The sequence below is a fragment of the Heptranchias perlo genome, chromosome 2 (genome assembly GCF_035084215.1).
Source record: "Heptranchias perlo isolate sHepPer1 chromosome 2, sHepPer1.hap1, whole genome shotgun sequence".
Taxonomy (NCBI): Eukaryota; Metazoa; Chordata; class Chondrichthyes; order Hexanchiformes; family Hexanchidae; genus Heptranchias; species Heptranchias perlo.
Window position 1 is genome coordinate 146,909,596 of NC_090326.1, and position 14,219 is coordinate 146,923,814.

At 42.5% G+C, this 14,219-nt stretch overlaps 1 protein-coding gene across 3 annotated transcripts in view; it reads right to left on the reverse strand.

Moving 5' to 3' along the window:
* LOC137344851 (protein mono-ADP-ribosyltransferase PARP14-like) overlaps window positions 1–14,219 on the reverse strand; it is a 106,222-nt gene that overhangs the window by 29,425 nt on the left and 62,578 nt on the right. Inside the window, exons 10-13 of one of the 3 annotated variants that reach the window (XM_068008080.1) lie at window positions 9,267–9,380; window positions 9,011–9,178; window positions 5,068–5,130; window positions 923–1,528 (exon numbers count right to left, since the gene is read on the reverse strand). In XM_068008080.1, the coding sequence (XP_067864181.1) occupies window positions 923–1,528; window positions 5,068–5,130; window positions 9,011–9,178; window positions 9,267–9,380 (951 nt within the window). Of the gene's footprint in view, window positions 1–922; window positions 1,529–5,067; window positions 5,272–9,010; window positions 9,179–9,266; window positions 9,381–14,219 lie in introns of all 3 variants that reach the window. The other 2 variants (XM_068008060.1, XM_068008069.1) reach the window with 2 other exon arrangements.

Sequence of the window (14,219 nt, forward strand, 5' to 3'; positions counted from 1 at the left end):
CCGCCTCTACTACTGCCTCTGGCAGCTCGTTCCAGACACTCACCACCCTTTGAGTGAAAAAATTGCCCCTCTGGACCCTTTTGTATCTCTCCCCTCTCACCTTAAATCTATGCCCCCTCGTTATAGACTCCCCTACCTTTGGGAAAAGATTTTGACTATCTACCTTATCTGTGCCCCTCATTATTTTATAGACTTCTATAAGATCACCCCGAAACCTCCTACTCTCCAGGGAAAAAAGTCTCAGCCTATCCAACCTCTCCCTATAAGTCAAACCATCAAGTCCCAGTAGCATCCTAGTAAATCTTTTCTGCACTCTTTCTAGTTTAATAATATCCTTTCTATAATAGGGTGACCAGAACTGTACACAGTATTCCAAGTGTGGCCTAACCAATGTCTTGTACAACTTCAACAAGACATCCCAACTCCTGTATTCAATGTTCTGACCAATGAAACCAAGCATGCTGAATGCCTTCTTCACCACCCTATCCACCTGTGACTCCACTTTCAAGGAGCTATGAACCTGTACTCCTAGATCTCTTTGTTCTATAACTCTCCCCAACGCCCTACCATTAACAGAGTAGGTCCTGGCCCGATTCGATCTACCAAAATGCATCACCTCACATTTATCTAAATTAAACTCCATCTGCCATTCATCGGCCCACTGGCCCAATTTATCAAGATCCCGTTGCAATCCTAGATAATCTTCATCAGACTGTTTTGTATTAAAGAGTTTCAAATGATGAATGCACTTTAATTTTTAAACATACATTTGGATCACTAGTGTGCAATCTATAAAATAAAATGAGTCCATAGTTTACACGTTTGAGTTAACATTTTAAAACATTTTTGTACGTGTAAATTATCTTTATGATTGATAGTGAAATTATTGATCAAAAGTATCTATTAAACAATGGTTACCTACCCCCATGACATTTGCGATTGATGCGAAAAGAAATTCCATCACTGTCAGTTAATGTGCATTTTTGAAAGTCAATCTCAAAATCAGCTCCTTCTTCTGTCTTTACTTTTACTTCATTTTCTTTCCCAATGTAAGCCTTTTCAAGGTGAGCATTTACTGTCGGATTGAAGGTTTGCCAATGATCTTCCATCCAGAATTTCCAGCACACCTTTTCCATAATAAACATTTCTTCACGCAATGTGGCTTCTCTTTTTCCTATGTTATGACACACCTTAAAAATAACATCTTGAACAGAACATATATCAGTTATATATCCAGATAAAAGAATACTGTGGTCAGCTTTGTTAAACTGGAACAATACATTCATGCTTTTGCAACACTCTGCTATTTCTTCACGGTCTTCTTCATTAAATTTCTCAAAAGGTATTCGCACAGGTATTGTTTTTTCCATGTGTTCTTTAGTTGCTAGTTTTTCAATATCAGCCCATGCTTCTTGAATATTTCCTTCCTTCATAGAGTAAATTTGAAACTTCACTGGTTCTACTGAGTGCTGTGACATCTCAGCAGTATCATCAGAGAATTGGCTTCCGCCCAGCCAACTGAAATACCCTAAAAGCAAACAAAACATTTAAAAACAACTGGCAATCGTTAGAATAAAATAAACAAATTTGATTACAATTTTCAAAAAGTAATGCAAGTTTTATATATTTTTTAACTTTGTTCGTGTGATATGATTGGCATTAACAAGGCTGCATTAAATTACGCCTCCCGAGTTGCCCTAAGACAGTGGTGATGGGCCTTCCATTCGTAGAAATTATTTTTACCTCTGAGTTACTTGCTAGGCCACTTCATAGGACATTAAGAATCAAGCATATAGTATAGACTGGAATCACTTGTAGGCTAGATTGGGTAGTGGTGGCAGGCTCATTTTCCTGAAGGACATTAGTGAACCAGTTGGATTTTTACAACAAGTTGGTAGCTTTCATGGTCATTCTTTTTCTCGTGTTAATCTGCATACGGCCAGATTTATTGAGTTCAATTTCATAACTTTGAACTCACGACTTTTGGGTTGCTATGTTCAGCACCAGGCCTACTGCACTATCACAGAAGATCACCTGATCATAGCTGCAGGCCACCATAAAGAGAGTAATATTGCAGGTCAGCAAAAGATTAGTGGCAGATCAGAAGACTGGACAGAATATAAAAAAAGCAAAGAATGACTAAAAAAATAAAAAGGAGGGAAAAATTAGAGAATGAGAGAAAGCTAGCTAGAAATATAAACACAGATAGTAAGAGTTTCGACAGGTATTTAAAAAGGAAAAGAGTAAGTAAAGTGAGCGTTGGTCCTCTAGAGAGTGAGTCTGGGGAATTAATAATGGAGAATAAGGAAATGGCGGATGAATTGAACAGATATTTTGTGGCAATCTTCACTGTAGAGGATACAAATAACATGCCAGAAATAATTGTGAATCAAGAGGTGAAAGAGAGGGAGGAACATAAAACATTTACAATCACCAGGGAAAGGGTTTTGAAAAAAATATTAGAACCAAAAGCTGACAAGACCCCAGGTCCTGACAGACTTCATCCTGGGGTCTTACAAGAAGTGGCTGCAGAGATAATAGATGCATTGGTATTAATTTTCCAAAATTCCCTAGATTCTGGAAGGGTCCCATCAGAGAATTTAACTCCTCTATTCAAGAAAGGAGGGAGACAGAAAGCAGGAAACTACAGGCCAGTTAGCTTAACATCTATCACAGGAAAAATGCTAGAATCTATTATTAAGGAGGTTAATACAGGGCACTTAGAAAATCTCAATGTAATCAGGCAGAGTCAACACGGCTTTGTGAAAGGGAAATCATGTTTGACTAATTTATTAGAGTTCTTTGAGGAAGTAACAAGCAATCTGGATAAAGGGGATCCTGTGGATGTGGTGTACTTAGATTTCCAGAAGGCTTTGACAAGGTCCACATCAAAGGCTACTACACCAAATAAGAGCTCATGGTGTAGGGGGTAACATATTAGCATGGATAAAGGATTGGTTAGCTAACAGGAAGCAGAGAGTAGGCATAAATGGGTCATTTTCAGGTTGGCAAGATGTAACAAGCGGAGTGCCACAGGGATCGATGCTTGGGCCTCAACTATTTACAATCTATATCAATTTGCTAATGACACAAAGATAGGTAGGAAAGTAAGTTGTGAAGAGGACATAAGGATTCTGCAAAGGGATCTAGATAGGTTAAGTGAGTGGGCAAAAATTTGGCAGATGGAGTATAATGTGGGAAAATGTGAACTTGTCCACTTTGGCAGGAGGAATAGAAAAGCAGTATATTATTTAAATGGAGAGAGATTGCAGAAACATAGAAACATAGAAAATAGGAGCAGGAGTAGGCCATTCGGCCCTTCGAGCCTGCTCCGGCATTCAATATGATCATGGCTGATCCTCTATTTCAATACCATATTCCCGCTCTCTCCCCATACTCCTTGATGCCTTTTGTGTCTAGAAATCTATCTAACTCCTTCTTAAATATATTCAGTGACTTGGCCTCCACAGCCTTCTGTGGTAGAGAATGCACAGGTTCACCACCCTCTGAGTAAAGAAATGTCTCCTCATCTCAGTCCTAAACGTCCTACCCCATGTCCTGAAACTGTGGCCCCTCGTTCTGGACCCCCCAGCCAGGGGAAACATCCTCCCTGCATCCAGTCTATCTAGCCCTGTCAGAATTTTATATGTTTCAATGAGTTCCCCTATCATTCTTCTAAACTTGAGTGAATACAGGCTGAGTCGACCCAATCTCTCCTCATACGACAGTCCTGCCATCCCAGGAATCAGTCTGGTGAACCTTTGCTGCACTCCCTCTATGGCAAGTATTTCCTTTCTTAGGTAAGGAGACCAAAACGGCACACAATACCCCAGGCATGGTCTCACCAAGACCCTGTATAACTGCAGTAAGACATCCTTGCTCCTGTACTCAAAACTCTGAGATACAGAGGGATCTGAGTGTCCTAGTACATGAATCACAAAAAGTTAGTATGCAGGTACAGCAAGTGATTCGGAAGGCAAATGGAATGTTGTCATTTATTGCAAGGGGAATGGAGTATAAAAGTAGAGATATTTTACTGCAGTTGTACAGGGCATTGGTGAGACCACATCTCACAAACTGTGTGCAGTTTTGGTCTCGTTATTTAAGAAAGGACATAATTGCTTTAGACGTGGTTCAGAGAAGGTTTACTCGACTGATTCCTGGGATGAGGGGGTTATCTTATGAGGAAAGATTGAACAAGTTGGGCCTGTATACACTGGAGTTTAGAAGGATAAGAGGTGATCTTATTGAAATATATAAGATCTTGAGGGAACTTGAAGGGGTAGATGCTGAGGGGATGTTTTCCCTTGTGGGAGAGACTAGAACTAAGGGCCAGAGTTTAAAAATAAGGGGGTATCCCATTTAAGATGGAGATGAGGAGAAATTTTTTCTCTCAGAGGGTCATGAGTCTGTGGAACTCCCTTCCCCAGAGAGCGGTGGAGGCAGGGTCACTGAATATTTTTAAGGCTGAGTTAGATAGATTCCTGATTAACAAGGGAGTCAAAGGTTATAGTAGGTAGATGGAAAAGTAGGGTCGAGGTCGCAATCAGATCAGCCATGTTCTTATCAAATGGCGAAGCAGGCTCAAGGGGCCGAATGGCCTACTCCTGTCTTAATTCATATGTTCGTATTCCAGAAAACCCTCCCCCCCACCCCCCAATTGAGGTCCAAAGCTCATCCATTGCTTCCGCAATGAATGCCATGACTGGGGATTTAGGCACTTTGGTCTTCAATCTACCATAATATACAGACCCAAGATTGCAGATTGGTTTGGAGACTGGATAATGGGCCTGAAGTTTCAGGGCTCTTATTATAGTTCTCAGCAAGAGGGTCCCCTTATAGGAGAACAGAGATGGGCTGCAGCGGACATCAAAGGCAGTAAATATATGCCCAACCATCTATATGTAAAATACTGTGCTCGATGAGTCTTATCTGAACCCTTTTGAAGGGAATCATAGATGCCTCTGCAGAAAAGGCCATTATCACCTGGCTGCACATTGTGATATTCAAGGTGAGGTGCTTCACAGTTGCATATTTAATATTTACATATTTTAATGAATAACATACTTGTCATTGTGTTGAGTATTCCACCTTTTCCCGTTTGTTGCTTTGCCATCTCCTCTTTAAATACTGCAATGTGAGCAGGTGAGGAATCATTCACCATCACGTGTATTGGCGATGCTTGTTTTGCTTCAGCATACTGATTAACAGAATCTAAAACTCCGGCAGCAAATACCCTTATATCTGGAAACGTGTTTCCTGGTGAGAAATCTCCAAATAATTAAAACCAAATTTGCTGAGTCATAAATAAGAGTTCCCTATAAGATTTTAAAGTTATTCTGCTGCAAAAATTGAGGGGATGCAGGCTGGAGTACATTGGCAAAAACTATAGCCCTGCTGGATCTAAAAAAATCAAATAAAAAATTTACAGTTTCTGATATAATGGGAGGAATTTTAACCCCCCCCCCATTCAAAAATCTGAAACCCGGCCCCAACCAGCCTTGAACGTGCCCACTTCCGGTTTTAACAGAGGCAGGTTGGGAGGGCTGGTGTCTAATCTGCTCTCGAGAGGCAGATCAGTTATTTAAATATGCTGATGAAGCTGCGTGACTCAAATTTTATCAGACTTTTAGATTTAACAATTGCGGGCTGGCTTTCCTGAAGCTCGGGAAACCTAGCAACTGAAGGGAGGCGAGAACGGCCGGATCCAGCAGGTAAGTGCCTTTCCAGCACTGCTTGTGGACCAGGAGGAGCAGGAGTGCTTCTTCCCGGCCCCTCAAGCAAACCTGCTTCCCTCCCCACGATCGACCTCCCTTCCTGTGATCCGAAATCCACCCCCCCCCCCCCAGCCAAAGTCTTCCCCCCGACCCATGATCTCTTCAACCGCTCGCACGATCTCCGCCCCGGCCCACAATCTCCCCTGACCCACGATGACTTCAATCCCCCCTCCCGCCGCGATCTTCCCCCGATCTACGATGTCTTCAATCCCCTCTCCCGCCGCGATCTTCCCCCGACCTACGATGTCTTCAATCCCCTCTCCCGCTGCGATCTTCCCCCGACCTACGATGTCTTCAATCCCCTCTCCCGCCGCGATCTTCCCCCGACCTACGATGTCTTCAATTCCCTTTCCCGCCGCGATCTTCCCCCGATCTACGATGTCTTCAATCCCCTCTCCCGCCGCGATCTTCCCCCGACCTACGATGTCTTCAATCCCCTCTCCCGCCGCGATCTTCCCCCGACCTACGATGTCTTCAATCCCCTCTCCCGCCGCGATCTTCCCCCGACCTACGATGTCTTCAATCCCCTCTCCCGCCGCGATCTTCCCCCGACCTACGATGTCTTCAATCCCCCCTCCCGCCGCGATCTTCCCCCGACCTACGATGTCTTCAATCCCCCCTCCCGCCGCGATCTTCCCCCGACCTACGATGTCTTCAATCCCCCCTCCCGCCGCGATCTTCCCCCGACCTACGATGTCTTCAATCCCCCCTCCCGCCGCGATCTTCCCCCGATCTACGATGTCTTCAATCCCCCCTCCCGCCGCGATCTTCCCCCGATCTACGATGACTTCAATCCCCCCTCCCGCCGCGATCTTCCCCCGATCTACGATTACTTCAATCCCCCCTCCCGCCGCGATCTTCCCTCGACCTACGATGTCTTCAATCCCCCCTCCCGCCGCGATCTTCCCCTGACCTACGATGTCTTCAATCCCCTCTCCCGCCGCGATCTTAGCACGACCTACGATGTCTTCAATCCCCTCTCCCGCCGCGATCTTCCCCCGACCTACGATGTCTTCAATCCCCCCTTCCGCCGCGATCTTCCCCCGACCTACGATGTCTTCAATCCCCCCTTCCGCCGCGATCTTCCCCCGACCCGGGATGTCTTCAAACACCATGCGATCTCTTCAACCTCCCCTGCCATCTCCCCCAATCTGTGATCTCCCCCCCGACCCGTGATCTCTTCCACCCCTGCGATCTCTCCCTCTCTCCTCTCAGCTCTCCAGCTGCGGCCTTCCAGGGCAGACCTCCCCACCCGCCAGCCTCTCAATCTGGCTGGCTGCCAGCAGGGAAGCAGAGAAAAAATTTCAAATGAGATCCTGCCATTAAATTCAGCAAGACCTTTGTATTACCCGCATTTCTGGATTCCCGGCCGCTACAACACCCACCCCCCTGGCTCCCTAACCGCCTCCCCATAAATATCGGGGCAAATGTCTCACTTATTTCTGACCATCTAAAAATCAAATTGCATGGATTCTGGTTAGGTTTTGCGTTAAATCTTGATAGTTTATCAATTTTAAGGCTCGAAATTATTGTTAGTGATGTTGTATGAACACTTAATGTGCTTATATTAAATTCCTCTCTGCTATTTTAACCTCATCATTAGCCCATTTATTTAAATTAGCTATTCTGTTAAAATAGCAGAGAGAGAAATTTGATAAATGCCTGCTAAGCAATGTATGATGACATCACCAGCAGTAATTTCTAGGCTCCAATCATCTAATTGTCTGAAGTTTTATATTTGTGCATTATTTTTTCCACTTAGTTTGATCAGATCCCTACCCGGATACACACACCCATACATATACACACACACACTTCAGAATGGCCCTGCCTGAAACATCAATCTGTATCTTTTCTCTCTAAAGATACTGACTGACCTGCTGTGTTTTCCAGCACAGAATTCTAGCATTTACAGTTGCTTTATTTCTTTTAACTACACTGGGTGTGCCTTTCATCTATGTATTAGAAAGACATGCGGCAAACAAAGCTTATCTTAGCACATATTCAGGGCTTGCTCCAAAATTCAATCTTCTTTTCAGACTCTTGAGCCCTTGCATATTAGGATCATCCTCATACTTTACAGGGGAAACTTGTCCAATTTATGCTTCTAGCACTCAAGTGGTGAATCCTGAGCCTAAGAGATCCATCCACAGCCCATCCCTTCAAAAAAGTGTCGCCAAGGCAACTGACTGAAATAGCTACAATAAAATAATAATCAACTCCACCTACTAGATGTATTTTTTTTTAAGTATGGGCTGATTCTGTTTGGTGTGTCCTACTTTCCTTTAACAGCACTACTTACTTCTAAGTTTGCAGAGTTTGCTGAGTGATTCTAAACATCTTATGGATATATTCACATTGTGTGTGTCTGGACAATCAGCTGGAGAACACAATGAAAACAATAATTTGGATACTTGGGCTAGAAATTCCATGTAGTGAGTTGTATCGATTTTATTCCAATAGAAAATTGTTGTGCTATCAATGGTCTGGAGAGATATTTACACAAGAATTTTTGGGGTTTGTTCATTTGCATAACCTTTACGATAGTGATTGGCGTAAAACAAGTGTAAAATGGGACTAATCTGGTGGGGTGCATGAAAATTAGAGTGAGGCCTTTGAAAAGCCAGCTGTGGCCAAAGATAGCAGCAGATACGTAAGTTACATTGCTTCACTCAAATCAGTTGACAGTCAGCTAGTTTGAATGTATTTCTCATGACTGTTTTTGTGCCACTTTTTCAAGAATGCCTACCACAAGAGAAGCCAAACAAGGGACATGGGCATGGTACAGTGGCAGAGAAGATACAATAATTTTACGCAAATGTACCCACAAACCCTCCTGAACGAAATTGAGCTCAGGAGACACATACTCAGATGCCCATGTCAGGAAACCTGCCAAAACTGTGACCAAACCATGTAGAATCATAGAATCATACAGCACAGAAGGAAGCCATTTGGCCCATTGTGCCTGTGCTGGCTCCTTGAAAGAGCTATCTAATCAGTCCCATTACCCCGCTCTTTCCCCATAGCCCTGCAAATTTTAGCCCTTCAAGTATTCATCCAATACCCTTTTGGAAGTTATCATTGAATCTGTCTCCACCACCCTTTCAGGCAGTGCGTTCCAGATCATAACAACTCGCTACTTAAATAGTTTGTAAGATGCTAAATTATATTGCTGCTATTACACAGTGGTACAGCTTACTCCATATTGCTAAATATAACAATCAAATAATTACCTGAGGGCAGTTGTTTGGGGACTGGGATGCACAATAAATGATACTGAAAATCACTGCACTTCTGCAAGACTTTTGGCATAACCTTTGCAATGTCTGCTTGGCTTTTTATTCTAACAGGAATGTAATGTTTCTTTCCTTTTTGTTTAATGACACAATCTGCTTTGTTTTCTGCAAAAAGGAAACATAATTATTCATACCTCTGCTGTATCAAATTTTAAAAAGATAAATAAATAAATTAAAATGACCTTAATCTTACCAATATATTCCACCTCGAGAACTCTGTCTTTTTTTGAAATGTCACCACAGCATGCTTCAAAAGTAACATCCCCAATATTCGTCAAAAAAGGCTGCAGGGAAGGGTCAACTTTTCCTAGATATATAACAGAAATTAAACCAATCAATATCCCCTATTAAATATTTTCACTGAAAATGTTAGCAATATTGTGTAAATATGCATTATTCAATGACAATACAGTAGTATTAATGAGATATCAATAGTAATACAGTAGTATTAATGAGTTATCATTGGTAATTCAGCAGCATTAATGAGTTATCAATGATAATACAGTAGTGTTAATGAGTTATCAATGGTAATACAGTAGTTAATGAGATATCAATGGTAATACAGTAGTCCTCTGGGATCAAATCTAGGATGCATGGTGCATTTAATAATCATCAATAACCTCCACAGAAGTATCCAAGGAGAAGATCTCGTTCTGTGAATGGCTCAAAGTATATGGAAAATCAGGATTTCTGAATAGAGGATATATTTGAAGAGAGGTTTCTGATCAATAAACAACTGAGTACGAAATGAAAAATTGCATTTAATATTGGCAATGCAAATACATTTTGATGCAAGAAATATTATTACACAATGTATAGTGTATCATTAATTGAAATACAGCAGGATTGTAATTTGGTGCGCTAAGTGTGATTTTTGTATGACAGCAATTACCCAAGGCACACAGAATAGTTAAGGTAGTTAAGTAGATCCATAAAAAGTAAGCCCAGGAGGTTACCCTGAAGCTCCATAAAGCACTAGTGAAACCATATTTGTAGCATGGATTAAAAACAGAAAATGCTGGAGAAGCTCAGCAAGTCAGGCAGCATCTTTGGAGAAAGAAACAGAGATAACGTTTCAGGTCAAAGACCTTTCGTCAGAACTGGAAGGTGTGAAAAGAGTTAAAGTTTTTGAGCAAATACTGAGTTAGGCAAAGGGGGGGGAGGGGAGGGGAGGAAAGAACAAAAGAGAAGGTCTGTGATATGGTAGAAGGCAGGAGTGATTAAATGACAAAAGGGATGATGGTGCAAGGCAAGGAGGGTGGTAATGGGAAAGGTTAAGAAACAAAAGATTGATCAGGAGTAGCTGTAAATGGCAGCAGAAGAACCATTACCAGCACCAGCTGTCTAAAAAAACCTGACGAAGGAGAAAGCCTCCGAAAGCTTGTGATTTTCAAATAAAACTGTTGGACTATAACCTGGTGTTGTAAGATTCCTTACATTTGTCCACCCCAGTCCATCACCGGCATCCCCACATCATAAAAAAATGGGAGCAGTGGTTATGATCTGAAGTTACTGAAATCAATGTTGATTCTGGAAGGTTGTGAAGTGCCTAAACAAAAGATGAGATGCTGTTCCTCGAGCTTACCTTGAGCTTCATCGAAACTGTGTAGGAGGCCAAGGACAAAGAGGTCAGAGTAGGAGTGGGAAGGGGAATTAAAATGGCAAGCGACCAGCAGGTCAGGGTCATGCTTGCGGACAGAGCGGAGGTGTTCAGCCCTTTTGTCATTCAAATAAAAGACCTTCTCTTTTGTTCTTTCCTCCCCTTTGATTTTGTAGCATGGACTCTATTTTCACAAAACTTGTCTTCTTAATGATTAGCCTGTTACTAGGCACTGAATAGAAACTTCTAAGAAGTATTCGAAGAATTACATAGAATGTGCAGCACAGAAACAGGTCATTCAGCCCAACAATTCCATGCTGGTGCTTATGGTCCACATGAGCCTCCTCCCTCCCTACTTCATCTAACCCTATCAGCATATCCTCCTACTCCTGACTAACTTGATTGAATTTTTTGAGGAGGTAACAAGGAGGGTTCATGAGGGTAGTGCATTTGATGTAGTCTACATGGATTTTAGCAAGGCTTTTGACAAGGTCCCACATGGCAGACTGGTTAAAAAAGTACAAGCCCATGGGATCCAAGGGAGAGTGGCAAGTTGGACCCAAAATTGGCTCAGTGGCAGGAAGCAAAGGGTAATGGTCGACAGGTGTTTTTGTGACTGGTATCCAGTGGGGTTTCGCAGGGCTCAGTACTAGGTCTCTTGCTTTTTGTGATATATATTCATGATTTGGACTTAAATGTAGGGGGCATGATTAAGAAGTTTGCAGATGATGCAAAAATTGGCCGTGTGGTTGATAGCAAGAAGGAAAGCTGTAGACTGCAGGAAGATATCAATGGGTTGGTCAGGTGGGCAGAAAAGTGGCAAATGGAATTCAATGTGGATAAGTGTGAGGTAATGCATTTGGGGAGGGCAAACAAGGCAAGGGAATACAGAATAAATGGGAGGATACTGAAAGGTATAGAGGAAGAGAGGGACCTTGGAGTGCATGTCCACAGATCCTTGAAGGTAGCAGGACAGGTAGATAAGGTGGTTAAGAAGACATATGGAATACTTTCCTTTATTAACCGAGGCATAGATTATAAGAGCAGGAGGTTATGTTGGAATTGCATAAAACACTGGTTAGGCCACAGCTTGAGTACTGTGTACAGTTCTGGTCACCACATTACAGGAAGGATGTAATTGCACTAGAGAGGGTACAGAGGAGATTTACGAGGATGTTGCCAGGACTGGAGAATTTTAGTTGTGAGGGAAGATTGGATAGGTTTTCTTTGGAACAGAGGGGGCTGAGGGGTGACTTAATTGAGGTGTACAAAATTATGAGGGGCCTAGATAGAGTGGATAGGAAGGATCTATTTCCCTTAGCAGTCAATAACCAGGGGGCATAGATTTAAAGTGATTGGTAGAAGGATTAGAGGGGAGCGGAGGAAAAATGTCGTCACCCAGAGGGTGGTAGGGGTCTGGAACTCACTGCCTGAAAGGGTGGTAGAGACAGAAATCCTCAACTCATTTAAAAAGTGCCCGGATGTGCACCTGAAGTGCCGTGACCTACAAGGCTATGGACCAAATGCTGGAAAGTGGGATCAGGCTGGGTGGCTCATTTTCGGCAGGCGCGGACACGATGGGCCGAATGGCCTCCTTCTGTGCCGTAAATTTTCTATGATTCTGTGATTCCTTTCTCCCTCATGTGCTTATCTAGATTACCCTTAAATGCATCTATGTTAGTCAACTCAACTACTCCTTGTGGTAGCGAGTTCCACATTCTAACCACTCTCTGGTTAAAGAGGTTTCTCCTGAATTCCCTATTGGATTTATGAGTGACTATCTTATATTTATGGCCCCTAGTTCTGGTCTCCCCCGCAAGTCAAAACATTTTCTCTACGTCTACCCTATCAAACAGTTTCATAATCTTAAAGACCTCTATCAGGTCACCCCTCAGTCTTCTCTTTTCTAGAGAAAAGAGCCACAGCCTGTTCAATTTTTCCTGATAGGTATAACCTCTCAGTTCTGGTATCATCCCAGTAAATCTTTTTTGCACCTTCTCTGGTGCTTCTATATCCTTTTTATAATATGGAGACCAGAACTGTTCACAGTACTCCAAGTGTGGTTTAACCAAGGTTCTACACAAGTTTAACATAACTTCTGTTTTCAATTCTATCCCTCTGCTCTCATTAAATGTCTGCCACTGCATCTCTACTGACATATCCCTTAACCTAAGTATATCCTTCCTTAGATAAGGAGACCAAAACTGTACACAGTACTGCAGGTGAGGTCTTACCAAAGCCCTGTACAATTGTAGTAAGACTGCCTTACTCTTGTACCCCTTTGCAATAAAGGCCAACATGCCATTTGCTTTCCTAATTGCTTGCTGTACCTGCATGCTAACTTTTTGTGTTTCTTGTACGAGGACACCCAAATCTCTCTGAACACCAACATTTAATAGTTTGTCACCATTTAAAAAACATTCTGTTTTTCTATTCTTCCTACCGAAGTGAATAACCTCACATTTTCCCACATTATACTCTATCTGCCACCTTCTTGCCCACTCACTTAACCTGCCTTTATCTCTATGCAGCCGCCACGTCCTCCTCACAGCTTACTTTCCCACCTAGCTTTGTATTGTCAGCAAACTTGGATACATTAAACTCAGTCCCTTCATCTAAGTCATTGATATAGATTGTAAATAGCTGAGGCCTAAGCATTGATCCTTGTGGCACTCCACTAGTTACAACCTGCAAATCCGAAAATGACCCATTTATCCTTACTGTGTTTTCTGTCCTTTAACCAATCCTCTATCCATGCTAATATATTACTCCCAACCCCATGAGCCCTTATCTTGTGTAACAACCTTTTATGTGGCACCTTATCAAATGCCTTTTGAAAATCCAAATATACTACATCCTCTGTTTCCGCTTTATCTACACTGCTAGTTACATCCTCAAAAAACACTAATAAATTTGTCAAACACGATTTCCCTTTCATAAAACCATGCTGACTATGCCTAACGTATGATTTTCTAAGTGCCCTGTCACCGCTTCCTTAATAATGGATTCCAGCATTTTCCTGAGGACTGATGTCAGGCTAACCGGCCTTTAGTTCCCTGTTTTCTCTCTCCCTCCTTTCTTGAATAGCGGGGTAACATTTGCTACCTTCCAATCGGCTGGGACCGTTCTAGAATCGAGGGAAGTTTGGAAGATCATAACCAATCCATCCACCATCTCTGCAGCCACCTCTTTTAGAACCCTAGGATGTAGGCCATCAGGTCCAGGGGATTTATTGATTTTCAGTCCCATTAGTTTCTCCAGTACTTTTTCTCCAATGATATTAATTACGTTAAATTCCTCACTCTCATTAGCCCCTTGGTTCCCCATTATTTCTGGTATGCTTTTTGTGTCTTCTACTGTGAAGACAGATACAAAATATTTGTTTAATATCGCTGCTTATCTTTTTTTTATTCATTCATGGGATGTGGGCGTTGCTGGCAAGGCCAACATTTATTGCCCATGCGTAATTGCCCTTGAGAAGGTGGTGGTGAGCCACCTTCTTGCACCCCTGCAATCCGTGTGGTGAAGGTTCTCCCAGTGCTGTGA